Source organism: Pelophylax lessonae (assembly GCF_965119305.1).
Source record: "Pelophylax lessonae genome assembly, chromosome: 1".
Classification (NCBI taxonomy): Eukaryota; Metazoa; Chordata; class Amphibia; order Anura; family Ranidae; genus Pelophylax; species Pelophylax lessonae.
This window is the reverse complement of record NC_138768.1, coordinates 254,031,894-254,058,886: the sequence shown is the minus strand read 5'-3', so window position 1 is coordinate 254,058,886 and position 26,993 is coordinate 254,031,894. Positions and strand designations below refer to the sequence as shown.

Genomic DNA, 26,993 nt, shown 5'->3' with positions numbered 1-26,993 from the left:
CAGGAATCGGAGGGGTACACTGACCATGACTGTATAGTCAGTAGTAATACACAGGACTTGCCACTATGGCTAACAGAGGGGGAAATCAGGGAAAGGCTGGATAAACTCAACACAAACAAATCACCAGGCCCGGATGGCGTACATCCGAGAGTACTCAAGGAACTCAGTAAGGTTATATCCAGACCACTGTTCCTGATCTTTGCGGACAGTATTAGGACAGGAGATGTACCAGGGGAGTGGAGGAAAGCTAACGTGATTCCGATATTCAAAAAGGGTCAGAGGCATATACCGGGAAATTATAGGCCTGTCAGTCTGACATCAGTAGTATGTAAACTTCTGGAGGGGATGATAAGGGACTATATCGTAGAGTTTGCTAAGGACAACAGCATCATCAGTAGTAACCAGCACGGGTTTACAAATAGGCGTTCTTGTCAAACCAATCTCTTAACATTCTACGAGGAGGTGAGCTGTGAGCTAGATAGGGGCAGACCAGTGGATGTGGTGTACCTAGATTTTGCTAAGGCATTTGATACAGTTCCCCATAAGCGCTTAATTTATAAAATAAGGTCTGCAGGTATCGACAGCAGGGTTTGCTCTTGGATACGGAACTGGCTAAAAGGGCGTGTCCAAAGGGTGGTAATAAACAGCGCGTACTCAGACTGGTCTGAGGTAGTAAGCGGGGTCCCCCAAAGGCTCAGTCCTAGGACCAACCTTGTTCAATTTATTCATAAACAGCATTGAGGACGGGATCAGTAGTTCAATATCAGTTTTTGCAGATGACACAAAATTAGGCAGGACAATAACAGCACAGCATGAAGCAGATATCCTACAGAATGACCTGGACAAAATAACGGAGTGGGCAAAGACATGGCAAATGAGGTTTAACGTGGAGAAATGTAAGGTTTTACACTTGGGGACTAGAAACATAAAAGCACAATACACGTTAGGAGGGGAACCCTTGGGAGAATCAAAAATGGAGAAGGATCTGGGAGTCTTGGTTGATGATAGACTAGGCAACAGCATGCAATGTCAAGCGGCAGCTGCCAAGGCTAGCAGAATATTAGCATGCATAAAGAAAGGGATGTATTCCAGAGATAAGACTATAATCCTTCCACTTTATAAAACTCTGGTCCGACCTCATCTGGAGTATTCGGTCCAGTTCTGGTCACCAGTCCTCAGAAGGGATGTGTTGGAGCTGGAGAGAGTCCAGAGAAGGGCAACTAAACTAATTAGGGGATTGGAGGACCTTGATTATGAGGAGCATCTGCAATCGCTTGATTTATTCTCCCTGGAGAAGAGACGCCTGAGGGGGGACATGATAGCAATTTTTAAATATCTAAATGGGGATCTAGGCTTAGAAAAAAAGCTGTTCAGTCGAAGGGATTGCATGAGAACTCGGGGGCATACAATGCGATTAGAGGAGAAGCGTTTTAACCTCAGGCAACGTGGGGGGTTCTTTACTGTTAGGGCTACAAGATTGTGGAATTCTCTACCACATGAGGTGGTTTCTGCGGGTAGTATGGTGGCTTTCAAAAGACTCTTAGACGTACATCTCAAGGATCAGAACATTCAGGGGTATGCAAGATGATTACAGCCACACACATCTACACAGGTTGAACTGGATGGACTTTTGTCTTTATTCAACCTCACCAACTATGTAACTATGTATGTAACTATGTAATGCATAAAATATTTACAATCTGCAATCATGCCAGCAATTTTACCCTCAAGGCTTGCTGTATGAGTAAATATTTTAAATTGGACTTACCAATCCTACCGTAGGATTCTGTTTGAAACAGGAATCCAATCTTCACCTATCACGGCAAGCTTTGCCTTGGTGACCATCAAGGACTGGGTCCCTTTGTTTTAGAGGGGCCACAGCCTTGGACCCGTTAGAACACCCTGCACGGAGCTCCTTTGGGGTTTGGTATTCCAAGGGTCCGGATCCTAGGGTCCAGCGCCTAAAAAGAACAGCATTACAGGCAAAATCTCGTATCTGCTTCCCGAGGCTCAGGTACCATCTTTTTAGTCCATTGATTGTTTAAGATGGATCTGATAGCTAACCCCTTAGATTAAGTGATCTTTGACTGGGGTATATAGCATATCTTCTTTCTTCTTTGAAGAAAAATGTGGAGAGACTCTCCACCGTGACATCACCTTTAGACACTGGTAAAAAAACAGAGGTACTTCCTGTGTGGGAGGGGTTATATAGGGGGACATCCTTTCTGATTTGTTGCTAGTGACTCCTTCACCTGTAGGAATGCATAAAAAAAAGTATATAGTGGTAAAAACAGGCTTGACAGGAACCAATATACACCAACCAGATGGAAGGTAAACAGTGACTAAGACAACCTAGTTGATCCCAAAGATCAAAAGTCAGGGATGGGTCCTCAGCTGTGGCAGAAGGAGCTGCAAGGATGGCAATACGCTGAGCTCTCAAAGGCTGCCAGTAGGGAGGAACGTGGGCTGCTGTAAAGGCTGCCACTCACGTCGCTCTGACGAGAAGACACCAGGAGGAACCTGCAGAAATTGCTCCGTGGAGACACCTCTGTCAGAGCAAAGTAGATGGTGATGACGTCACTCGTCGGGCCGGAAGATGACTAGCTGAAAGTCACTGGGAGAGAGGAGGTCACGGAAGGCAAGCCTGTGTACATGGTCCTATCACTATGACAACACTTTTCATGCGCATTCGCTTTACTAAGTCATGTGACAGGACAGACCAATGGGAACTATTTTAAGGAAAAAGGCAGAAGTGGAGAGGCTGTCGGGCTGGATTTATTTAAATTTGTTTCAGACCCATTCCTAATGTCTCCATCTCAAAGATTAACCCTTACGGCTTTCTCCATTTCAAAGATTAACCCTTACGGCTCAAGATAAAATTATGTGTTTGTATGAATACCCTTGATAATGCAATATAAAAAGTGTATAATCGCATGTAAATTGGAATAAAGCATAACATATAAAATGCTAGAAGTAACATTTGAAGGAAATACAAATACAAAAGAACATACAAATTGAAAAAAAAATAAAGTTAAATAGGAGTAATAATAACCAATAAAGATAATGATAATCAGAGATAAAAGAACGTATTGTTTATATGTATGTATAACAACACACTTTAAATATACATATATATATATATATATATGTGTGTATGTATCGATTGGTTGTTGTATTGTCACAACACTGTGAGACAATACTGTAAACAAAGGTAAAATAAATCAAGAAAATAATATAATAAAATTAGAAATAAAGATAAACAACAAACGTATATAATGATTTTCATATCAAACTGTCTATAGCTCTTCATTCAATCCGTTGCGGGACAAAGTATTTATTTTGAAAACCCAAAAGGCCTCACTCTTACAAAGTAGGGCAAATTTTTCATTGGCTGTTAACGTTATATCAGATATGTATTCTATCGCCATAACTTCTAGGCATTTTATGTCACTGTTGTGATGTAACAGAAAATGTTAAGGCACGCTGTGTTTGTCACAACCCCCTTTAATGAACCTCCTATGTTCACCTACACGCTTACGTAGTGTACGCATGGTGCGACCTGTGTACAGTAAGTTGCAGGGACATCGAAGTACGTATATTATGTATTCGGACGAGCATAAATTGTTTTATGGTAAACAACTGACCAATATTCCCCATAAAGTTGGATTTACCATGGGAAATTAACTTGCCGGTCTGACATCTTTTTTTGCCACACTGAAATATACCCATCCTGCTATTAAAAAACGAACAAATATGCATAGTGTGAGCTTTATTACGTGTTTTTAGCTTACTCGGAGCGAGGGTATTTTTAAGGGTTTTGGCCCATCTAAAGGTGACTTGAGGGGCCGATGGCAGTATATCTGCTAGTTTTGGGTCCAGCTGTGGAATACTCAAATGTTTATGAATTATTTGCATAATCCTTTTATATTTATCATTGTATCCTATAACAAACCAAACTACATTGTTGTTATCATGTTTCTGCATTTTGTTCAGAGTGGGGGACAAAGGAGATGCGTGTTTCTCAAAGGCTTCCTTTAGTAGTGTTTCGGGGAAGCCTTTGTCCAAGAATTTGTTCTCCAGAGTCTGACCGTAATTATCATAGTCTTCTGTCTTTGTACAATTGCGGCGTAGCCTGTGAAATTGACCTCCTGGAATATTTTTATGCCAGGAGGGACGGTGACAGCTAGAATAATGTAAGTAGGAATTGTCACTGGTTGGCTTGCAATGGTTTTGGGAAATGATATTGCTATGTTCGTGTTATAGTTCCAGGTCCAAAAATACTAGTTTATGAGGATCTGCAACATTTGAGAAACACGCATCTCCTTTGTCCCCCACACTAAACAAAATGCAGAAACATGATAACAACAATGCAGTTAGGTTTGTTACAGGGTACAACGATAAATATAAAAAGATTACACAAATAATTCGTAAACATTTGAGAATTCTACAGCTGGACCCAAAACTAGCAGATATACTACCATCGGCCCCTCAAGTCACCTTTAGATGGGCAAAACCTTTAAAAAAACCCTCACTCTGAGTAAACTAAAAACACATACTAAAGCTCACACTATGTATATTTTTTTCCTTTTTTTAATAACAGGACAGGTATATTTCAGTGTTGCAAAATGCGTTGTCTAACCTGCCAGCTCATTTCCCATGGTAAATCCAACTTTATGGGTAATGATGGTCAGTTGTTTACCATAAAACATTTTATTATCCGCTCGTCGAAATACATAATATACGTACTTCGATGTCCCTGCAAACTACTGTACGTAGGTCGCACCATGTGTATATTACGTAAGCGTGTGGGTGAACACAGGAGGTTAATTAAAAGGTGGTTGTGACAAACACAGTGTGCCTCGACATTTTCTGTTACATCACAACAGTGAAATAAAATGCCTAGAAGTCATGCCGATAGAATACATATCTGATAAAACATTAACAGCCAATGAAAAATTTGGCCTCCTTTGTGAGAGAGAGGTCTTTTGGATTTTCAAATTAAATACTTTGTCCCCCAATGGACTGAATGAAGAGTTGGATACACATAGCTTGATATGAAAATCATTATATACTTTTGTTGTTTATCTTTATTTTTATTATTATATTATTTTTTTTATTTATTTTTTCTTTGCTTACAATTGTCTCACAGTGTTTTGACAATACAACAAATTCATACATACACACATATATATGTCAAACATACATATACACTAAAGTATATCACCAGATCTTGCGCTGATCCACTAGACAGTCCCCAGTTTGTTGCAGTGTGGTTTGTTGCTTGTGATGCACACTGTGGACCTGCCTGCAAGTACCTGGAATGAAGCTCTATTACAGACAGAGAGGTGACGGCGGCACCCTTGGTGGATTATACAGTACAGGGCAAATCGGAGGCCATCTGAAAGGGAGAGGGGGAGATAGCCCTTGCTGAAGTGCCTGTCAGTTCTATTGGACATGTGAGTGGAACTTTATTGTTATGTTTCATGTGCTTTAATAAACGTTATTACGCGAGGTCGGATGTGCGCTGTTTGTCTCCTTTCTACAGTTGTGTTTTAACACATACTGTATATATGTGTATATTTAAAGTGTGTTATACATACATATAAACAATGAGTTATTTTATGTCTAATTATCATTATCTTTATTGGTAATTTTTAATCGAAGTTACCTTTATTTTTAATTTTTATTATTTTTTATGTTCCTTTGTTTTTGTATTTCCTTCAAATGTTACTATTGGCATTTTATATGTTATGTTTTATTCCAATTTACATATGATTATACACTTGTTATATTGCATTATCCAGGGTATTTATACAAACATATAATTGTATCTTGAGCCGAAAGGGTTAATCTTCCAGATGAAGACGTTAGGGATGGGTCTGAAGAAAATTTATATTAATCCAGCCCCACAGCCTCCCCACTTATGGCTGTTCCCCTTAAATGGTTCCCATTGGTCCATCCAGTCACATGACTTTATAAGGCGCATGTGCTTGAAACGCGTTGTCATAGTGACGTGACCACGTACGCAGGCTTGCCTTCCAGAACCTCCTCCCTTCCAGCTTGTCATCTTCCGGCGTGACGACCGACATCATCACCGGCCGCACTGCTCCGACGGTGGTGTCTCCACAGAGCAATTTCTGCAGGTTCCTTCTCGTCAGAGCAACGTGAGCGGCAGCCTTTATAACAGCCCACGTCCCTCCCCTCTGGCAGCCTTTGAGAGCTCAGCGCATTGCCATCCTTGCAGCTCCTTCGGCCACAGGCGAGGACCCATCCTTGATTTTTGATCTTTGGGGCAAGTAGGTTGTCTTAGTCACGGTTTGCCTTCAATCGGATTGACCGATATTGGTTTCTGTCAAGCTTGTTTTTACCACTATATACTGTTTTTTTTTATACATCCCTATGTGTTCATAGGCAAAAATAGAATTTTTGTAAGAACTTACCGTAAAATTATTTTCTCTGTAGTCCTCTGACAGTCGCCGCCTGATGGTATTAGCTATCACTAATGGGTAATGGCGCCCTCTGCAGAAGCAAGGCTAGGCAGATAATTGATTATCAGGTTAATATAAAAAAAACTTTTATACCTCGGCACGCCACTAGGGGGCCATCCATCTGACATTACCTCAGTTTATAGCAAGCAGTATCGGAAGGCAACAACCCCCAGATCAAACAAAACCAGAGGGGTGGGGGGGCAACTGTCACAGGACTACAGAGAAAATAATTTTACGGTAAGTTCTTACAAAAATTCTATTGTCTCTTACGTCCTCTGACAGTCGCCGCCCGATGGTATTAGCCTTCAATAATAGGACGTCCCGAAGCAGTGCAGGTATGAGGGGTGGAAAGCAACGCAACCAAATTAGAAGGTAACGTAAACAGCCGGGCCAGTAACAACCTGAACCCACAAGAAAAAACTGGAACAAACACAGAAACAACAAAAAAAACACCCCAAGAAGGAGGGACAGTTAAGACAATGTCCCCTTAAACAACTGCCGCTCTCAAAACTTTGCGGCCAAAGGAAGCATCCGAAGATGCCAAAACATCAAGTTTGTAAAACTTTATGAAAGTGTGCATGGACGACCAAGTTGCTGCCTTGCACACCTGAGCCACAGAAGCCTGATGGCAAAAAGCCAAAGAGGCACTAACGGCTCGAGTAGAATGGGCCGTTACCGGAAAAGGAGGAATCCGACCCTCAATGGAATAGGCCTGAACAATCGTCTGATCCACTTAGAAATGGTTGCCGCAGAGGTGGCCGATCCCTTCCGAGGTACCTCAGGAAGAACAAATAGAGAATCAGACTGTCGAATCGCCTCCGTGGCGGACAGATAGACCTTGACCGCCCGGACCACATCCATGCAAGGCAAACTCCTTAGGATGATTGGGTCGTGCACACAAAGAAGGCAACAGTATATCCTCATTGAGGTGTAATGAAGAAACCACCTTGGGAAGAAACTACTGATTTGGTCGCAGAACCACCTTATCTCCTTGAAGCAATAAGGAGAACGGCAGGACAAGGCCGCCAATTCAGACACTCTGTGAACCGACGTGATGGCCACCAGAAATGCAAAGAAAAGCACGTGATTTCAGAAAAAAAATATAAAGAAAGCTGAGACACAGAGCCCCAGCAGAAAAGACCTAACCAGCTCCTGAGCTAGGCAGCGTAAAACTGAGGTAATGTTTTTTTATACCTTCCTATGTGTTCATAGGCAAAATAAACATTTTATTAAGATCACGTTAAAGAGATCAGATGGATTTTTGTCCATAATCATCTATATAGCCTGATTCCAAGCACTAATTGGAGAGAATCAATTGTTGCTTTTTTTGCAAAAATACTCATACTAGGGTAGCACAATGATGGTTTCACAGTCAGCATGCAGAGGTTTGCATAAGCAGACCCAACGTGTTTCAGAGTTCTAAGACTCCTTCATCAGAGAATTCTCTGCAATATGTCGTTGATATGGTCTATGGATAGAAAAATTGTGTCATATTAAACTAACCACATACATATATATGAACACATTATAGGGCAGTACAAATAATAGCCCCCCCCCCACATGATGCATGCTGGCCGTGTGGCGAGACACATGTGGCTAAAGGTAAGCCTCTTCACTATACATGTACCTATATAAGCTTTATATGGCAGAGGTTTCTGCCTGTGTACTTATGACCAATTAAAGATCCATAAATATACCTGCAAGATACTTTATAGATATCCTCCTGTAGCTTGTATCCATACTCCTTCTGTCTGACAAACCTACATATATTTTCCCCTTCATGTTTGGTGCCCGGTGGTCTCAGTGCTCGCCAAGCGATCCCTGCCCAGCCCAAGGGTTTTCACCATATTTCCGTCTATTAGTGACTCTGTGTTTTTTTTTTTTTTTTTTTTATTCTATGACTGATCGCTCCCTACCATAGGGACATCTTGTGAGTAGCACATTTCGAACTCACTTTTTTGCTATTTGTACTGTCATATAATGTGTTCTTAAGTATGTATGTGGTAAGTTTAATATGACACAATTTTTCTATCCATAGACCATATCAGCAGCATACTGCAGAGACGTCCTTGATGAAGGAGTCCTAGAACTCTGAAACGCGTTTGATCTGCTTATGCAAACCTCTACATGCTGACTGTTACAGCAACATTGTGCTACCATATTATGAGTATTTTTGTACCCTACTTTTATATGTATTAATCAATAATGTAATTTTGTGTATTGTACTACAATTACTTTTTCTATTAATAAAAATTAAAATTTTTAAATATAATCAGATGCTTAGTCTTTGACCTTAAAAGTCCCATTTTCAAAATATGGGGGAACCCTAGCTTAGGTTTACACCCAGCAAATACAATAAAACAATGTAGGCAGGCATCTGTGCCTAAAAACATTGATCAAACTTTAAGCTGGCCATACACTGATTGAATTTCAGGAAGTTCCACTACACTGTTTGGCATCATTGGCTGTCAGAGAATAATAGCCACAGTGGGAGATTTTGTGCACCCGCCCTGTTTGGCATTGATAGAAAAATCGGTTTGATGTTTTTTCAATCAGCCCATAGGCTGATTTAAAAAAAAAATCATAAGTGTATGGCAAGCTTTAGATTGTTTGCAAATCTTCGAAAAAACATGAGGAGTTTATAATAAATAAAACTAAAGAACTGAACTTGAAGACCAATAATCTTTCCCATTAAATAGAACATAATCTAATAGTCTGAAATGTATGTAGTGAATGGGGTTTAAATCCTTATGGCAATTAATCTGCTAATTTTGAAAAGGTTTTTGTGGACAGTGGTACCACAGAATCAGCTGCTTCAAGTGTACTACTTCTCTCCTCAAAACAAGCAGACTAAATAGCACCTTCATGGATAATAATATTTTGGCTATTTGTCAAATTAAGAGCTAAACCTCAACACCCCTGACTATCTATTTCTACTGAACTACAGAAATCTGTGAATGTTGCTGAAATGGCTACAACTGTCCTACGCTATGCAAAAGGCAAAATGGTAATGCCTAACTTGAAAATAATGGGTCTAAAGCAGGGATATGTAAACTGTGGCCCTCCAGCTGTTGCAAAACTACAAGTCCCATCATGCTTTGCGGCTGTCAGAGTCTTGCTCTGCCTCAAGGGACTTCTAGTTTAGCAACATCTGGAGGGCCACAGTTTGCATATCCCTGGTCTAAAGGAACAGGCCTGTTTTTTTTTCTGTAAACATTGAAAAATAAATAATTACTTTAAAGCAGGTGAAGATATTTACCTTCACTTACTTTATTAATTTATTCTTTTTACTCTACCACGTTTATATTTAGTTTAAATTTTCATAGTTAGCTTACCTAAAACTTACCTGTGTAAGAAAAGCCATTGAAAAGTCATTCCCCTGAGCAGCAACTTCTCTAATGAGATCCTTGGTACCATTTTTAAGCAGCTTCTCTTCAACTGAGTTCCCACTTACAAGTCTATGGAGAAACATATTTATACTGAAGATACTTGACCTGATTTGACTTTTGCACACAGTTTTAACAATCATGAAATACTATGTTCCTACCTATAAATATGAATGTCTCTATCTCTGCTGATGCGATCACACCAGGCTTGAGCTCTAGAATCCATCACTGGGTTTAAATCACTGTCATAAAAGATTGCAATGTCAGCTTCCACATAGGGAGCGCCCAGTGTCCGGCTTTGGGTGGACATTAGGATGCAAAAAATTCGAGAGTCCTGGTTAAAGCTTCTCATCAAATCCTAAAAGCAGAGAGTGATAGTAATTTTTTTTGTAGGAGATAAACTTTAAAGAAAAGCTGGAGGGTAAAACATAATTTTATGCACAGACTTTCAGGCATATTCTGAAAAAAATTGAAGTGGTAAAGCAGTCTGTAAAGATTTCCAAAGTGCACTGACGGCATCGCAGACACGCAGTAGGTTCACCCACTGTGGATGCTACTTAGGCTAGCGTGTCTCATTATGTAATAGTGAGAGTTACTAACCATTGTATCAGGTTACCATCTACTGACCAGCAATCAGGTAGTACTAAGCAAGTTTACCTTTCTTAAAAAAGACTTGTTTGCTAGGCATTCTGTAAATGCTTTCTAAATGCCATTGGCAAACTGAGGTCTCCTGGTTTGCACATGTTGTTTTGAATAGGGCTCCCACTTGTGCCATATCCCAATGCAACAATGCCACTACAGATAGTAAGAGTCATTCTTCTTTTTTTTTTGGTAAATATTACTAGAAAACAGTTCTGTACTGTTATGAAATATTTTAACTTTAAATGCCAAATCTACCTCCAACTGATATTTCAATTGTGTTTGGATACTGGCAAGCAAAATCAAACGGTGGCTTCTTATTTACTCAGAAAGCCAATTGTGAAATGTCCCCGCCATGATTCCTAATTCCAACCTAATGTCATGAATACTGTAAAGCCAAATGACAACACCACTTTTCCAATGAATTATCCCCTACTGCAACTGGGGGTCTGAGAAATATAATAAATTTAAGAAATTGGCAGGTAATTAAATCTACCATCACCCACCCAAAGTTAAAGTATCAGCTAATGTAATGTGAGGCAACATTTGACCTTTTTATTTCCTGCTGTACATCTGAGAGTATACGTCAATCAGTTTTGAAAAATAATAGAATAAACATACAATCAGTATAACAGAATTATGTTTACAATATGCTCCATCCAATGCATTATGAAGGAAACAGGGCAAAGAAGTGCTGACCACTCCCTGGTAAGAGATGATGCACAGCATTATTTTCCCTTGATTATACAATATGACGTAAGGAACAGTCCATAACTCAAGACCGTTGGATCTCGGGGGTGCCGGACTGGTCTTGTCCTGGGAGGATTGGAGGACTAGGTAAGTAACTCTCCTTTCTCCTCTCCTCTAGACAAAAACGAGTAGCTGACCTGTGCAGTGCAGGCACGACCCCACTGCATGGGAAAATTATTTTTTTTTGCATGGAGATGGGATTTAACCATATTCCAAATTAAACCTATAAAACATAGAAAACCTATTTTAAGAACAAGCAAAACACAGAAAAAGTACTGTATTAGGTTTGACTACATACATGGCACTGTTCATAGGATGCACATTCATCGATCCTGATGAAGGTGAAATAGTGGAAGTCCAGGAAGATCTCCAGTATGTCCAGCATGAGCAACATTTGAGAGAAAATCATAACACGATGACCTTCAAACCTCAGTTTCCGCAAAAGTATAGAGAGGGCTTCCAGCTTCCCTAAAGGAATAAAAAATTACATTTATGTAATGTTATTGTGCAGTAAGAACATATGTCTTTGCATACCTTTGTTAGATTCTTCTATAGTCTCTACTAATATACTGTACTGGAATTGCTAGAAATAGGAAGCATGAACTGAAGTTGCTAAGTGAATGGATGGCAACACCTGTCAAATCAAACTGATAAGACAATTACTGCATTTCTGACTTTATAAAGACTACCATACAGCTGGGTTTCTATTCATTAAAAAAAAAATGGATTTTTGTAAGAACTTACCGTAAAATCCTTTTCTCTTAAGCTCATTGACAGACGTAGTCTTCTTGATTCTCAAGAGCTGGGTTATGTTGTCTCCGCAGGAGTAGGACTAGGCAGAATGACAAAACGTTCTGGCTCCACCTTAGGGGCAGTCCCTGAGGGTATATCCTCCCTCTCTCTGCTACAGGGAATCAGTTCTGTTTAAAGCAGTACAGAGAATTTAACCCAACCCAACTCAATGATAGAGGGGCGGGTACTACGTCTGTCAATGAGCTTAAGAGAAAAGGATTTTACGGTAAGTTCTTACAAAAATCCATTTTTCTCTATCGCTCATTGACAGACGTAGTCTTCTTGATTCTCAAGAGCTGGGACATCCAGAAGCAGTGCCACAAATGAGGGGTGGGATTGACAAAATCAAATCCAATCTAGAAGGCCCAACCGGTGCCAAACTAGAAGTTTTAAAGGCTCATTATAAACAAAGAATGAGACTAAAGAAAAATTTTCCAACGGAAAAAACCCTTGAGGTAAACCACTGGTCTCCTCAAATTGCGGCCTGCAAAACCTTGCGGCCAAACGAGGCATCAGATGATGCCATTACATCAACTTTATAATGTTTAGTAAAGGTATGCACCGACGACCAGGTAGCCGCCTTGCACACCTGGACCACTGACGCCTGATGGCGAAAGGCCCATGACGCACTAAGTGCCCGAGTGGAGTGCGCCTTAACAGGGAACGGGGGCTCCCGACCCTTAATAGAATAAGCCTGTACTACCGTCTGTCTGATCCATCTGGAAATGGTCGCGGCAGATGCAGGCAACCCCTTTTTGGGTCCATCTGGGATCACAAAAAGTGAATCCGTCTTGCGAAACGAGTCTGTCGTTTTCAAGTATACCCTGATCGCCCGGACCACATCCAAGGAGTGTAACGCAAACTCCCGAGGATGACTGGGCTTAGGACACAGGGAAGGTAATACAATTTCTTCATTCAGATGAAATTCTGAAACCACTTTTGGTAGGAAGGATGGATTCGGACGAAGAACCACCTTATCTCTATGAACCACCAGATATGGTGAACGACAAGATAATGCGGCCAGTTCTGACACCCTGCGTGCAGAAGTAATAGCCACCAAGAAGGCCACCTTCTGGGACAACGTGGGTAGAGGAATCTCCCTAATATCTTCAAAGGGAGGTTTCTGAAGAACCGACAACACTAAATTAAGTCGGGGTAAGGGGGGGTAACGGCGCGTGCACTGGCGGAGCCAGATGTCGCACCCCCTGGATGAAATTCCGCACCAAGGAATGAGTAGCCAAAGGCTTCTGAAAGAAGATGGCTAATGCTGAGACCTGACCCTTGATAGTACTCAAGGCCAGTTTCTGCTCAACCCCTTGTTGCAGAAAAGCCAATATTCGACTAATCGAATAAGACCAAGGACGGAACCCCAAAGGTTCACACCATGCAATGTAGGACTTCCATGTGCGATGATAAATCTTTCTGGAAGTCGCTTTCCTTGCTTCAACTAGAGTAGGAATAACTGAAGCTGACAAACCTTTGTCCTTCAGCACCTGGGTCTCAATAGCCAGGCCGTTAAAGCCAGCGATCGTAAAGCAGGATGGAAGATCGGTCCCTGAGACAGTAGGTCCTCCCTGAGAGGAAGTCTCCACGGGACGTCCGCCACCAGTCTGACCATGTCGGCGTACCAAGCTCGATGAGGCCAGTCCGGAGCTACCAGGATTACTGGGATTCCTTCCTCCTCTATTCTGCGAATAAGTCTTGGCAGTAACGCGAGAGGAGGGAAGGCATATATTAGCTGGTATTGCCCCCACGGGGCGATGAGTGCGTCTGCGGTTTCTGCTAGAGGATCGCGGGAGCGAGCCACGAATCTCTGAACTTTCCTGTTGAATCGTGATGCCAACAGATCCACATCCGGGGTGCCCCACCGTAGGCACAACTGGTGGAAAACGTCTGGATGGAGGGACCATTCCCCCTGATCCAGGGTCTGACGGCTGAGATAATCTGCCTGCCAATTCTCCACCCCCGGAATGAACACCGCAGAGATTGCTGGAACAAATCGTTCCGCCCAGCGAAGAATGCAAGCCACTTCTTTGGCCGCTCGGACACTCTTGGTGCCCCCCTGGTGATTGACATAAGCCACGGCCGTGGCATTGTCCGACTGGATCCGAACCGGGCTGCCCTGGAGCTGCTCGGTCCAGTGAATCAGACAAAGTCTGATCGCTCTAAGTTCCAATACATTTATCGGTAACCTGGATTCTTCCGGGGACCAAAGTCCCTGGGCAGATAACTGACCAAGAATTCCTCCCCATCCGGATAGACTGGCATCCGTGGTCACTATCGTCCAATATATTGGCAGAAATGACTTTCCCTGGCTGAGCATTGGAGACCGAAGCCACCAAACCAGAGACTCTCTGGTCTGTTTGCTCAATCGTATCTGATTGTCCAGGGATTCCGGATTCCGATTCCATCTGAGAAGAATCTCTTGCTGAAGAATTCGGGTATGGGACTGGGCAAATGGGACTGCTTCGAATGAAGCCACCATCAACCCCAGAACCCTCATGCAAGTCCGAAGGGAAGACCAGCTGTTGGACAGTAACAACTGGACTGCTGTTTGAATCTTTCGGAGTTTCCCTACCGGAAGAAAAACTCTTGTCCTGACTGTGTCTAGAATTAGACCCAGATATTCGAGCCTCTGGGTGGGAACCAGAAATGACTTTTGCTGGTTCACCAGCCACCCGAATTCCTGTAAAGAAATCATAGTAATTTCTATGTTTTGTAGCAAGGTCTGAGGAGACTCTGCATGAAGCAGAAGATCGTCTAGGTAACCTAGAATCGATATACCTCTTTGGCGCAGAAGTGCCAACATTGGGGCCAACACCTTTGTGAAGACCCGCGGAGCCGTGGCGAGACCGAAAGGTAACGCCACAAACTGATAGTGGTTCTCCTCTACGGAAAAGCGTAGAAAACGCTGATGTCCTGCGAAAATGGGAATGTGAAGATAGGCGTCCTTGATGTCTATGGACGCTAGGACATCCCCTGGATGCAGGAAGGCTGCTACCGTGCGAATGGACTCCATTCTGAATCTTCTTATGTTGACGAAAGAATTGAGTGCTCTTAAGTCCAGAATTGGACGCACTTTGCCCTCTTTCCTGGGTATTGTAAACCGGTTTGAATAAAACCCTTGAAACCGTTCTGTCCAAGGAACGTGGACTACCACTCCTTGTTGTAGTAAATCTGTGACTGCTCTCCGCAGATCTTCTAAACGATCTGCGGATAGTCGGATATTGGAAGGGAAGAATCGCGCCGGTGGGAGAGATCGAAACTCGATCTTGTACCCTGACCTTATGACTTCGCAAACCCATTTGTCCGGGATTCTGGAAAGCCATGGATCCGGGAACCGGCGAAGACGTCCCCCCACCCCAGTTATGGGTGGGGGCGCACCTTCAGGCTTTGGATGGTTTATCTTCAGGTCTGGAGGGGGTGGGCTTTTGCTTGCCCGACCAACGACCCCTGACGCCTCCTGCAGGAGCTTTGGAGGACTTAGTTTTTTCACCCGCTGGACGAAAAAACCTCTTGTGAGCAGAAAAAGAAGGCCCTCGTCTTTGACGAGTTCCTCTACCTTTAAAATTTTGCAGTAAAAAGGTGCTTTTTCCACCGGTGAGATCCTTAATGATCTCATCTAAGTTGGCTCCAAATAGACGCTCTCCTGAAAAGGGGATATTAGCCAATGCTTTTTTGGAACCTTGGTCGGCTAACCAACCTTTTAGCCACAGTGTACGCCTGAGAACCACTGCTGAGACTGATGCTCGCGCCATTAATGGAGTGGCGTCTAACGCCGCATCACATACAAACTGTAACCCCTGTATCATTTGTTCCAACAAATCTGATACCGCCTGAGGGACTTCTTCTAAGTCCCGGCGTAACCACTTGGTCCATTCAGTTACAGCCTGCGAAACCAGACCAATAGCAATTATTGGTCTGAAAGCTGATCCAGTCAAGGAAAACATGGTGCGAGACATAGCTTCTATCTTGCGATCCACTGGATCTTTAAAAGACGGAGCGTCTTCTAAAGGAATAACCGTGGCTTTATTCAATCTAGCAATAGGTGAATCCACCACAGGTGGTTCTGTCCATTTCTTAATAAGGGTTTCCTCAAACGGATAACGCCTGTCAATGCGTTTAGAAATATTAAAAGTGCGTTTTGGCAGACGCCATTCTTCTTCGATTGGATTGCCAAAACATTTGGGCAATGGAAAAACCTTCGCCACTTTGATGCGCTTTTTAGTCCCAAAAGGGATCTCAGTTTCAGCTATTTCTGATGGAATACCCTGTAACCTTAAAGTCTCTTGAACAGATACAATGAGTGCGTTTACCAACGCTTCCTCTCGGGCTATGGCGGATGCCGAAACATCCTCCTCACTGTCTGAAGAGACAGGACCCGAGACACCAATACCAGATGAAGTACCTGCAACTGCAGAAATAGGCTCAGAGTCTGAATCCGAGGTTTCAGATAATAAGGGGTTAGGCGGGGGTCGCTTTCTTGCCCCCTGTCCCTGACAAGCCACTTCCACCCGGGACACAAAAGTTTCCATAATAGCTGACAAAGATTCAATTGTCAATGGGGTGCTGGAGGATCCCGCAGACCCCTCGAGGGGATCCGGAGGAGATACATGAGTGGCAGGGTCCATGTTAATACAGGACACCTTTGCCAGCAAACAAAAAAACTTTTTCTTTTTTTTTTTTTTTTTGTGTCTCCCCCAGCGCAATAGCGCCCCTCAGAGTACCTGCTTCTCGATCCCAGAGAGAGAGAGAGAGGGACCCCCAAGGCTCACCAACCGATGCAGTGCAGTTTCCAACAAACTGCAGTCAGCGTCTGTCTTACACAGACTGGAAGGAGCTGTTTGCTTTTTCCCGGGCAGAAGGCGTGGCTCCGCCCCCTGTGTACGCCTTCCGGCGTTCCCAGCCCTCCACGAGGTAGCTGGGCTCACAAAACATGGCCGCCCCCATAGAAGAGACATAAGACTCCAAAAACATGGCGGCCGGCGTGACCTGAGGACATATATGCATTCGGTCTACGGCAAAATGGCGGCGGACCGCCGATATCGTCTTCCCAGCACATCCACCTGCACTCTGCTAAGAGGTGACATATGGATCTACAGAGATACACTGCACATAAGGTAGGATTATACCTCCTATGTCTGCTGTAATGTTACAGTCTGCTGGGTAGAGTGTTAGCTCTTGAACCAAGTCCACTTCCCACAAACACATGCTGTATTACAAGGGGGACTTGTAAGTATCAGATATATACTGACCATATATGGAGGGGCCCATAATATATACTGCCTCATAATGAGGAAAAAAGGGAACGTTTACTCACCATACCGAACCGACAGGCACCCTCTCTTCACAATACCCTCTCCACCGGGGTGGGGGTTTGTGGACGCCTCGACTCTCTGGTACCTGGCGTCCAAGCGAGACTTTTAACTCGCAAAGTCAGTCCCTTTACTGGGACTCCGTCGCGGCCGACCCAGCGCACTGGTCTGCACGCGCTTGTAGGCAGAAACCGGGGTGACCACTGGATCTCAACATCCAGCCCGTCGCCCGGCCCCGCATACTTACTTGAATATGTCGCGGCCGACCAAGCGCAATGCCATGGTCTGCGCGCGCTCGTAGGCCGGCTGGGGTGACCACAAGTGTCGCCCAGTCCGGCATTTTTGCTTGAAGATCTCACAGGAAAAAAACACTGGAGAAAACTACCTAAAAAATGTCTTTTTCTTAAAGAAAAAAAGTCTTGCCAGGACCAAAAGATCCCAGCAAGGAACTTAGGTCCTTACTCCTGACTAGACAGAAAAAAACTGATTCCCTGTAGCAGAGAGAGGGAGGATATACCCTCAGGGACTGCCCCTAAGGTGGAGCCAGAACGTTTTGTCATTCTGCCTAGTCCTACTCCTGCGGAGACAACATAACCCAGCTCTTGAGAATCAAGAAGACTACGTCTGTCAATGAGCGATAGAGAAACATTATTTTGTGATAACATTATGAAAAGTACAAGATAATATCTCATCTGAGTATTTTAGGAAACTTTAAACTCCTACCCGAATCACACTGAATAAGTCGCAGGTCTGGAGATTGCACACAATGTGGAGAGGTTCTCTCCCACAAATCTTGAATATATGGTGCTGTCTGTTTCCTCAGACAGTGTCTTAGGATGTTCATGCTGTGACTGTATAGAGGAGGAAGATATGCCACCAACTCTGGAGGTGGCGCAACAGCAGCAGGGACCACACATAATGTGCTAAAAAAAATTGAATAAAAAGAAAGATATTAACATTACCTACATACAGTATCTTACAAAAGTGAGTATACCCCTCACATTTTTGTAAATATTTTTATTATATCTTTTCATGTGACAACACTGTAGAAATCACACTTTGCTACAATGTAAAGTAGTGAGTGCACAACTTGTATAACAGTGTACATTTGCTGTCCCCTCAAAATAACTCAACACACAGCCATTAATGTCTAAACTGCTGGCAAAAAGTGAGTACACCCCTAAATGAAAATGAACAAATTGGGCCCAAAATGTCAATATTTTGCATGGCCACCATTATTTTCCAGCACTGCCTTAACCCTCCTGGGCATGGAGTTCACCAGAGCTTCACAGGTTGCCACTGTCTTCCACTCCTCCATGACGACATCACAGAGCTGGTGGATGTTAGAGACATTGTGCTCTATCTTTCATTTGAGGATGCCCCACAGATGCTCAATAGGCTTTAGGTCTGGAGACATGCTTGACCAGTCCATCACCTTTACCCTCAGCTTCTTTAGCAAGGCAGTGGTTGTCTTGGAGGTGTGTTTGGAGTCGTTATGTTGGAATAATGCCCTGCGGTCCAGTCTCTGAAGGGAGGGGATCATGCTCTGCTTCAGTATGTCACAATACATGTTGGCATTCATGGTTCCCTCAATGAACTGTAGCTCCCCAGTGCCGGCAGCCCCAGACCATGACACTCTCACCACCATACCTGGCTGTACTCCTCACCTGGTTGCCGCCACACACGCTTTACACCATCTGAACCAAATATGTTTATCTTGGTCTCATCAGACCACAGGACATGGGTCTAGTAATCCATGTCCTTAGTCTGCTTGTCTTCAACAAACTGTTTGCAGGCTTTCTTGTGCATCATCTTCCTTCCTTCTGGGACGACAGCCATGCAGACCAAATTGATGCAGTGTGAGGCGTATGGTCTGAGCACTGAAAGGCTGACCCCCCCACCCCTTCAACCTCTGCAGCAATGCTGGTAGCACTCATACGTCTATTTCCCAAAGACAACCTCTGGATATGATGCTGAGCCTGTGCACTCAACTTCTTGTTATAGGGTCTTGGCAATCTTCTTATAGCCTAGGCCACCTTTATGTAGAGCAACAATTTTTTTTCTCAGATCCTCAGAGTTCTTTTCCATGAGGAGCCATGTTGAACTCCCAATGACCAGTATGAGAGAGTGAGAGCGATAACACCAAATTTAACATACCTGCGACCTTGCATTAATGAGTCACATGACACCGGGGAGGGAAAATGGCTAATTGGGCCCAACTTGGACATTTTAACTTAGGGGTGTACTCACTTTTGTTGCCAGCGGTTTACACATTAATGGCTGTGTATTGAGTTATTTTTAGGGGACAGCAAATTGACACTGTTATACAAGCTGTACACTCACTACTTTACATTGTAGCAAAGTGCCAGTTTTTCAGTGTTGTCACATGAAAAGGTATAATAAAATATTTACAAAAAATGGGAGGGGTGTACTCACTTTTGCAAAGTACTGTATATTCAACTTTGGTTGCAATGACAATATTCAGAACAGTGATACAACAATATCTGTGCCTCTGGAAAGCCATAATATTTACCTCCTGGCTGTGGGTTCCAGCATCTCTTTCTGCTGCTTAGGGGATAAAATAAGGTGTCTCAATGGATCACTAAAATCTCTGCAAGAGGAGTTCAGGCAGTTCACAGATCCCACCCATCCCCACTTTTTCTTATCCGTGGGAGTCTGAACATCAGAAGACCGCACAGAGCAGAGCCGTAACAGATCAGCGCCATATATTGGTGCCCGCCCACATCGACGTTCATTACAGGAGAAGAGACGCTCCAGGCGCTCTCTTATTCTCTGCTTTTCTTCCACCATATCCTGTAATAAAGACATAATATGTATTTTCAATGTATAGTAAAGACTGCATAAAGTACACTTACAACTAAGCTACTTTTAACAGGAAAACATTTGCGACAGTTATTGTGGTTCCAAAACTAATTAAGTATCAGTGATAGAAAAACCTCAGTAAATGGCTAAAGTACTTAGTGGTATTAAAGCTTTTTATTTATTTTTTTTAACAAACATGTTATACTCACCTGCTCTGTGCAGTGGTTTTTCACAGAGCAGCTCTAAACCTCTTCTTTTGGGGTCCCCCGTCAGCAGTCCTGACTCCTCCCCATTGAGTAGTGCCCCAAGAGAAAACCGTTTGCCCTGGGGGCACCACTACCTGCTCGGTCTTGAACCGCTGCTTTATGTGTCCATAAGACACATAGAGCTATGGCTCGGCCGCGCCCTCTCCTCATTAGCTCACTCTCTAAGCCAATGAGAAGGGGGACTGCCGGGACAGCCAAGGCTATCGTGAACATCGCTGGAGCTCGGTTAAGGATTGGGGAGGGCAGCTGAACATTGAAGGTTTGTTACCTTCATGCATAGAATGCATGAAAATAAAAAACCTTCAGCCTCAAGAACCACTTTAAAAAAGTCAAAGGATAAATTCACCATTAAAATAAATAAATAAATGCACATTTTTTTTTGCAGAGCATTGCACCTGGGATCAGCAGATAGCGGGTGCAATCTCACCCTCCTGCAAATCTGTCTGCTTGTGCCTCATATGGGCAGGCAGTTACCTGAGAGCACAAATACCAATGGGCTACGAGAACACTCACCAGCGCCATCCCAGCTCATTCAGAACTACAAGACATCAGCTATAATGGCCGACAGTACTTGTAGGAATTCATTCACAGGAAACGGTGAATAAATGATGCAGGAGTGTGGGCGGAACCACACGCGGTCATGCTAATTTCAAATAGCACACTTGATATAACTCTGGACCTTTTATCTGCTCCTTGTAAATGGGATAATGAGGGAATAACACACACCTGGCCATGGAACAGCTGAGCAGCCAATTGTCCCATTACTTTTGATCCCTTAAAAAGTGTGAGGCACATATACAAACTGTTGTAATTCCTACACCTTTTACCTGATTTGGATGTAAACACCCTCAAATTAAAGCTGAAAGTCTGCAGTTAAAGCACATCTTGTTTTTTTTTTTTTTTATTTCAAATCCATTGTGGTGGTGTATAGAGCCAAAACTATTAGAATTGTGTCAATGTCCCAATATTTATGGACCTGACTGTAAGTAGGCAAGGCTTTGCTCCTATAGCACGATAGTTGCTGCACACAGAGAAACATTGAGGTAAAAAGCATGACAAGTCCATTCTGACTTGTTGCAGGGAGGCTAGTGGCAACTTTGGTGACTAGTCCTAGGTTGCTGCTAGACTTCCGACTCAGCTTTCACAGTATAGAGTAGGCCTTCTTTAATAAATAATAGAAGGAAGGAGCTGTATAGAGATATGTGTCACGGCACTGCCGTATACTCACCCGCCCAAGGGCGCCTGTGGCGTCCTCGCGGTGAAGTCGCGGCACTCGTCACTCTCAGAGACCTCTGAGGCGGTTCCCTCTCACCGCCGAGGTCCGCGCCAAGCACGCCATCGTAGGAAGATGGCAGCTGCCATGCGGACCCGGTGTTCTGCACAGGGAGGAGGTGGAGGACTGCCGATTTGGTAGGGGAAGGAAGGTCAGGGACTATTGTGCAAATCAAGATGGCGCCAGGTCCCTGATTTCCCTTTATAGCTCCTGTGTGCCCCACCTACTGGTGGGAGGTGGTCGGTCATGTGATCCTGGCTCTCTATTTAAACCAAGCACGCCTTCCAGTTAGTGCTTGGTTATTTTCCTTGCTCTCGTATACCTGCTTTTTGTCCTGTTTCTCAGCTCGTGTTCCTGGCTCCTGACCCTTGATCTGTTCCTGGCTCCTGACCCTTGATCTTCTGTTTGACTCTCCCTGCCTGCCACCTGACCTGACTCCGGATTGATCAACTTCTCTTGCTAGCCGCCTCCCCTGACTTCGGATTGACTGACCTCACTTTCTGCTTCTTCCTATTAAAGACCTCCGAGCCACCACAGAACCTTCGGGACCCTGTCCCCACTTCCAGGTGCCCCTGAGGGTCGTGATTGTAAGGGAGTGCTGTTCCACTGCAATTGGATTCCGTCACTGCTGGAAGACCCCAGGAGGGTTGTGACAGTATGTCAACAGAACTATACCGGGGCTTGCTATTCCTCATCTACTACTGCAAATGCAATCTGGCTAGCTCTTAAGCTAACCCTATAGCTTTATTGTTTTCAAAATCACTGACCCGGACCCAAATTAGTTTTAAAATAAGGAATGTTGGAGGATCTTATCTGCATACCTTTTATAGAGAACTAAAGTTTCAGAAGCATTAAGGTCAGTGTGACACCAGATATCCAGCTTAAAATCTCCACATTAATTGTGGTTGCTTCAGGTTAGCCATAGCTGGACAGATTTCAGACACAACCAACCATGGTTGTGATCTCTGTAACAACCAATCAACCATGGTACCCCCTGTCATGGTCGATAAATAGATGTGAAAAAATGCAGGGATTACAACAGAGAGAAAATTCTCACTTTTAAGAATTCTGGAAAAAACATTCTGGAATTGCTTGGATTGTAAAACATTTGGACCAAATATGGCCATGCTAATTCACACAAGATCCCCCCAAAATTATAACATTTGCACCTAAAGAAGCAAATATCCACCTATGTTGATTTTTGTACAACATCCATTCTGTTTTGTTTTTTTAAGACACTATACAAGAAATACCTGTGCTGAGGTCACTGAAATCTGTGGAGCCTTCAGAGAAGATGACATGTCACCACTAGTAGGGTAAGGCAATATGGTTCTTCCTTGAATTCCTGCAACATTTACAAATAAATGCTTACATTATTGCTGTAGTATGTTATCTTTATTAGCACAAGCAAAAAATCTCTAGGGCTCGCTCATATGTGTGTTGATTAAGAGAATGAAACAATGCTCATTATGAGCTTATAGCGTTTTTCATTTTTTTTTAATTATTCTTTTTATTGAATTAAAATAAAATAAAGTAATACAAAACAAAGCCTACTGTGCATACCCAGGCTCAGAGAAACAAAAAAAAAAGAAAACACAATTTAACACATAGCACTATTGTTCTGGCAACCAATGTCAAAAGGCATACCGTACTCAACATTGCTGACAGCCAGTGAGTAGATTAACAAGAGAACACATTCCCACAGCGCAGTAGGATAACCTTTGTCAGAGAAGGAGAAACCTTGATGTTGTCTAGTGGGATATTGCAGTATCTTTGGATTTCCGTTCAAAACCTTGGAGAATTTATTAGGGCATCCTCTAGATTCATAGGTGGATTTATATAGTGCCAGAAATCAGAGGTAGGGGCCTAAGGGGATTTCCTTTCAAGGAGTATAGTCTTACAAGCTTAAAAAAAAAAAAACAGACCTATCAGGGTTCTCATGGCTCTGGAATGAGCCAGGAAATGGACCAGACCCAGCATACAGACATCAATAGATAGAGGTACATAAATAGTCGTTACTGAATGGACACACTTAGAGATATCTGCCTGAAAGGGCCTAATGACTAGACAATCCCAAAACACATGTAGTAAAGTGGCTGGGAAAGATCCTGTGCAGCTTTTGGGGAGTAGTCTGTGAAGAATTTTAAATAGAATAATCTATCCCTGGTAGAGACCAATTGTTGCATGGAGTAGTCCCAGATGTTCTCCCAGTCCTCAGAATCCAGCTCAGGCACCCCCCTATGCCAGCAAGACAAAAGCTTTTTAAGACCTTCATGTATAGTAGGTTGAAGGGCTTTGTAAATGGTGGAGAGAGGTTTCACCGGATTCCTTCTGCAGTAGAGGTTCAATCCCTGAAACTGCAAAGGAAACTGGTTGATTGAGTAATTGCAAGTGGAACGCATGACGTAGTTGGAGGTACAGGAAAAAGTACAAGTTAGGGAGCGAGTATTTCACTTTTAAAGACTCAAAGGATTGAAGGGCACCATCTAGACAAATTTGAATAAGATAATTAATCCCCTTAAAAGCCCATATATTGGGATCTGGAAAGGGATTTAACCATAAAAGTGTGTGGGGTGACCACAGGTGAGAGGACACAGGATGTTGTGACTGCCAAGCCTTAATGAGGATTTTCATGGATTGCGTTGTGGGAAAAGGGGCTGAAGCACCTCTATACTGTAAATTATGCAAGACTTCATACGAACCAAGATGAGCTGCCTCCAATACCACTGCTTAGGGTTGCCATCTCATCCCTTTAAAACCAAACACATACTGATTACACAGGTTCATGTTGCTGATTAAGGTGGTAATTAAATTCACTTAGTGCCTTATCTGTATTAAATTAGCTTTAGAACCTGTGCGATCAATATGAGTTCAGTTTTAAAGGGATGAGGTGGCAACCCTAAAACTGCTGCATTTGTTTCTTCCATCACCAACCAATTATGCACATGAGAAAGCAACGCAGCAGTGTAGTAAACATGTAGATCTGGACATGCAAGTCCCCTTGCATCCAGGGTCTCTGTAGTACCAACAATCTGAACCTGGGCTGTCGTGAACCCCACAGGAAAGAGACCATTGCAGACTCTAATATTTCTTTGTTATCCACACTGGAGCATGACAAAGAATGAATAATATAGAGGGAAGTAGCTTTGTTTCTATGGGGTTAACCTACCCTATGAGGGATGTGTGCCCATGTTGCCATGGGTTACTTCGCTGGTTGTAGTAGTAGTAGGAGATTCAACAAACAATACTCTGATGCCATAGAGGAGATCAACCCCACCTCAAATGTTTGGCAGTAGATGTCCACTTCAAAGGTAAAACTGGATCAGCCAGGCTATACACAGCCGTGTTGATGGGCAAAATTTGAAACTCATCCCAAATAACGTTTAAACCAGTTATGGGGGTAAAAGATGAAATCAGGGCTAGGGCTTCCTTTAGAGGGGAACCTGGGTCGTTAAGAAAGAGAATTAGGTCATTGGCACACAACACAACTTTTTCAGTCATAGGGCCTACCTGTATAACTTTTAGAAGGGGTGTCCTACATATGGCCTGAACAATGGGTTCCATCATTAGAGCAAATAATGCTGGGGACAGCGGGAACCCTTGCCTCATTCCCCTATCAATGAGAAATGGCTCCGATAGTGCTCCCCCCAATTTGATCTGAGCTGAGGGGGCCTTATACAGTATTTTAATCCAGTTACGAAAATCTAATACAACAGACATATAGACCCAATTGACAGAGTCAAAAGCTTTTGCTACATCTAGCAAAGCAAAGACCCGTGAAGCTGACTCATTTGGAGGAAGCGGAATACAGTATGCGTCAAAAGGTTACGTAAATAATGTTCGTTGATTTCCCCGGTATAAAAGTGGATTGATCAATACTGAGTGGGGGAGGGGAGAAACTTCATTAATTTCATAGCCAATACTTTTGTCAACACCTTTACATTATATTTCAAGAGGGAGAAAAATCTATAGGAGGCACATTGCTTAGGATCCTATTGTTGCTTGGCCAGGAGTATAATGTGTGCTTGATACATGAAGAGGGGAGGGCTTGGGTCTCATAACTCTTGTTAAAAACTCTGCAGAGTCTTTGAGCAAGGTCTTTCACATGTAATTTGTACCAATCCCCTGGTAACCCATCAGGCCTGGGGGTTTTGTTAGGGGTAAATTAGTTAATGGCAGCCTCTATTTCAGAGATAGAAATCTCCCTGTCAAGGAAAGCAGCTACTTCTTCCAATAAGGATAGCAGAGAGAGATCCCGCAGAGTATTCAGCAAGGACGAGACATTCGGAGAGGAAATCAGGTAATAGAAGCATTGGTGTGAATCGGGGAAACTCTTGGAGGGATCAGAAATAATCTCTCCAACATCTGAAATCAGCTCAGAGACAACTGTTAGCTGTTTGGAGTCAGCAACTAGATTCACCAATAACCTGTCGTTTTTATCACCTGACTTTCACGCCTGAATAGCATCATCAGTGTGTGTAAGGCAGAAAAGAGGAAGTTCCAACTCCCTGTGAGCCTGTGGCAGTCGGGAATAGTTTTCCCCAGTGGGGGAGGATGTAAACTCAGATGCTGCCCGGGACTCAGCTTGCTCCAACACAATCAGTTGTGCATTATGTTCAACTCTTGCCGATTTAATGGCAGAAATATATTTAGCTTGTGTATATGCTATAAATGCACCCCACACCAAGCTGTAATTCACTTCCCAGTATTGAGTAACTGAATCCAACAGCAGCTCTTGCACCTTCTCATTGTGAAGCCACTTAAGAGTTGAGGCGCCAACATCCCAGGTTTTTCCTGCCCCCACAACAAGAGTTTCTAGCGAGGAACGGTCTGAGATGCCTGCAGACAAGCAGGATACCGCCTGCACTGACACCAATACCATACCAGCAAGGGGAATTGCCATACCTCCAGTAAATAATAGTGCTGTGGCAGAGAACAATAGACACGTACTTCCAGCAGTTAATAGTAAGTAATATACAAGACAAGAAGAAAAAGCATAATAAACTCCCTACTGACTAGCGACCCCAGCAACTATACTAGTCAGTTTAATACCCATAACAAAGTAAATGTCATTTTCTGAAGTCACTCAAGGTAGTTCTGATAGTTACAGATCTTCCATTGCTTTTGTAAGAAGGTCAAAGCGGAGGGGGGTGTTGAGTATCCCTAAATTAAAAAACAAGGTAGCTCCAGCAAATTTAGGAGAAGAGAGATGTATTAAGTTCAAACAGGGTCATAAAGAGACCATGAGAGAGGGCACTGCA

The 26,993-nt window shown here is 43.2% G+C and overlaps 1 protein-coding gene across 7 annotated transcripts in view; it reads right to left on the bottom strand.

The window, feature by feature from the left end:
- LOC309562087 (E1A-binding protein p400-like) overlaps positions 1 to 26,993 on the bottom strand; it is a 512,144-nt gene that overhangs the window by 165,176 nt on the left and 319,975 nt on the right. For all 7 annotated transcript variants that reach the window (XM_082266206.1, XM_082266208.1, XM_082266207.1 and 4 more), the window contains 6 exons: positions 22,986 to 23,077; positions 19,904 to 20,184; positions 18,094 to 18,293; positions 11,562 to 11,731; positions 10,036 to 10,232; positions 9,835 to 9,946 (listed from right to left, as the gene is read on the bottom strand). In XM_082266206.1, the coding sequence (XP_082122332.1) occupies positions 9,835 to 9,946; positions 10,036 to 10,232; positions 11,562 to 11,731; positions 18,094 to 18,293; positions 19,904 to 20,184; positions 22,986 to 23,077 (1,052 nt within the window). The remainder of the gene's footprint in view (positions 1 to 9,834; positions 9,947 to 10,035; positions 10,233 to 11,561; positions 11,732 to 18,093; positions 18,294 to 19,903; positions 20,185 to 22,985; positions 23,078 to 26,993) is intronic.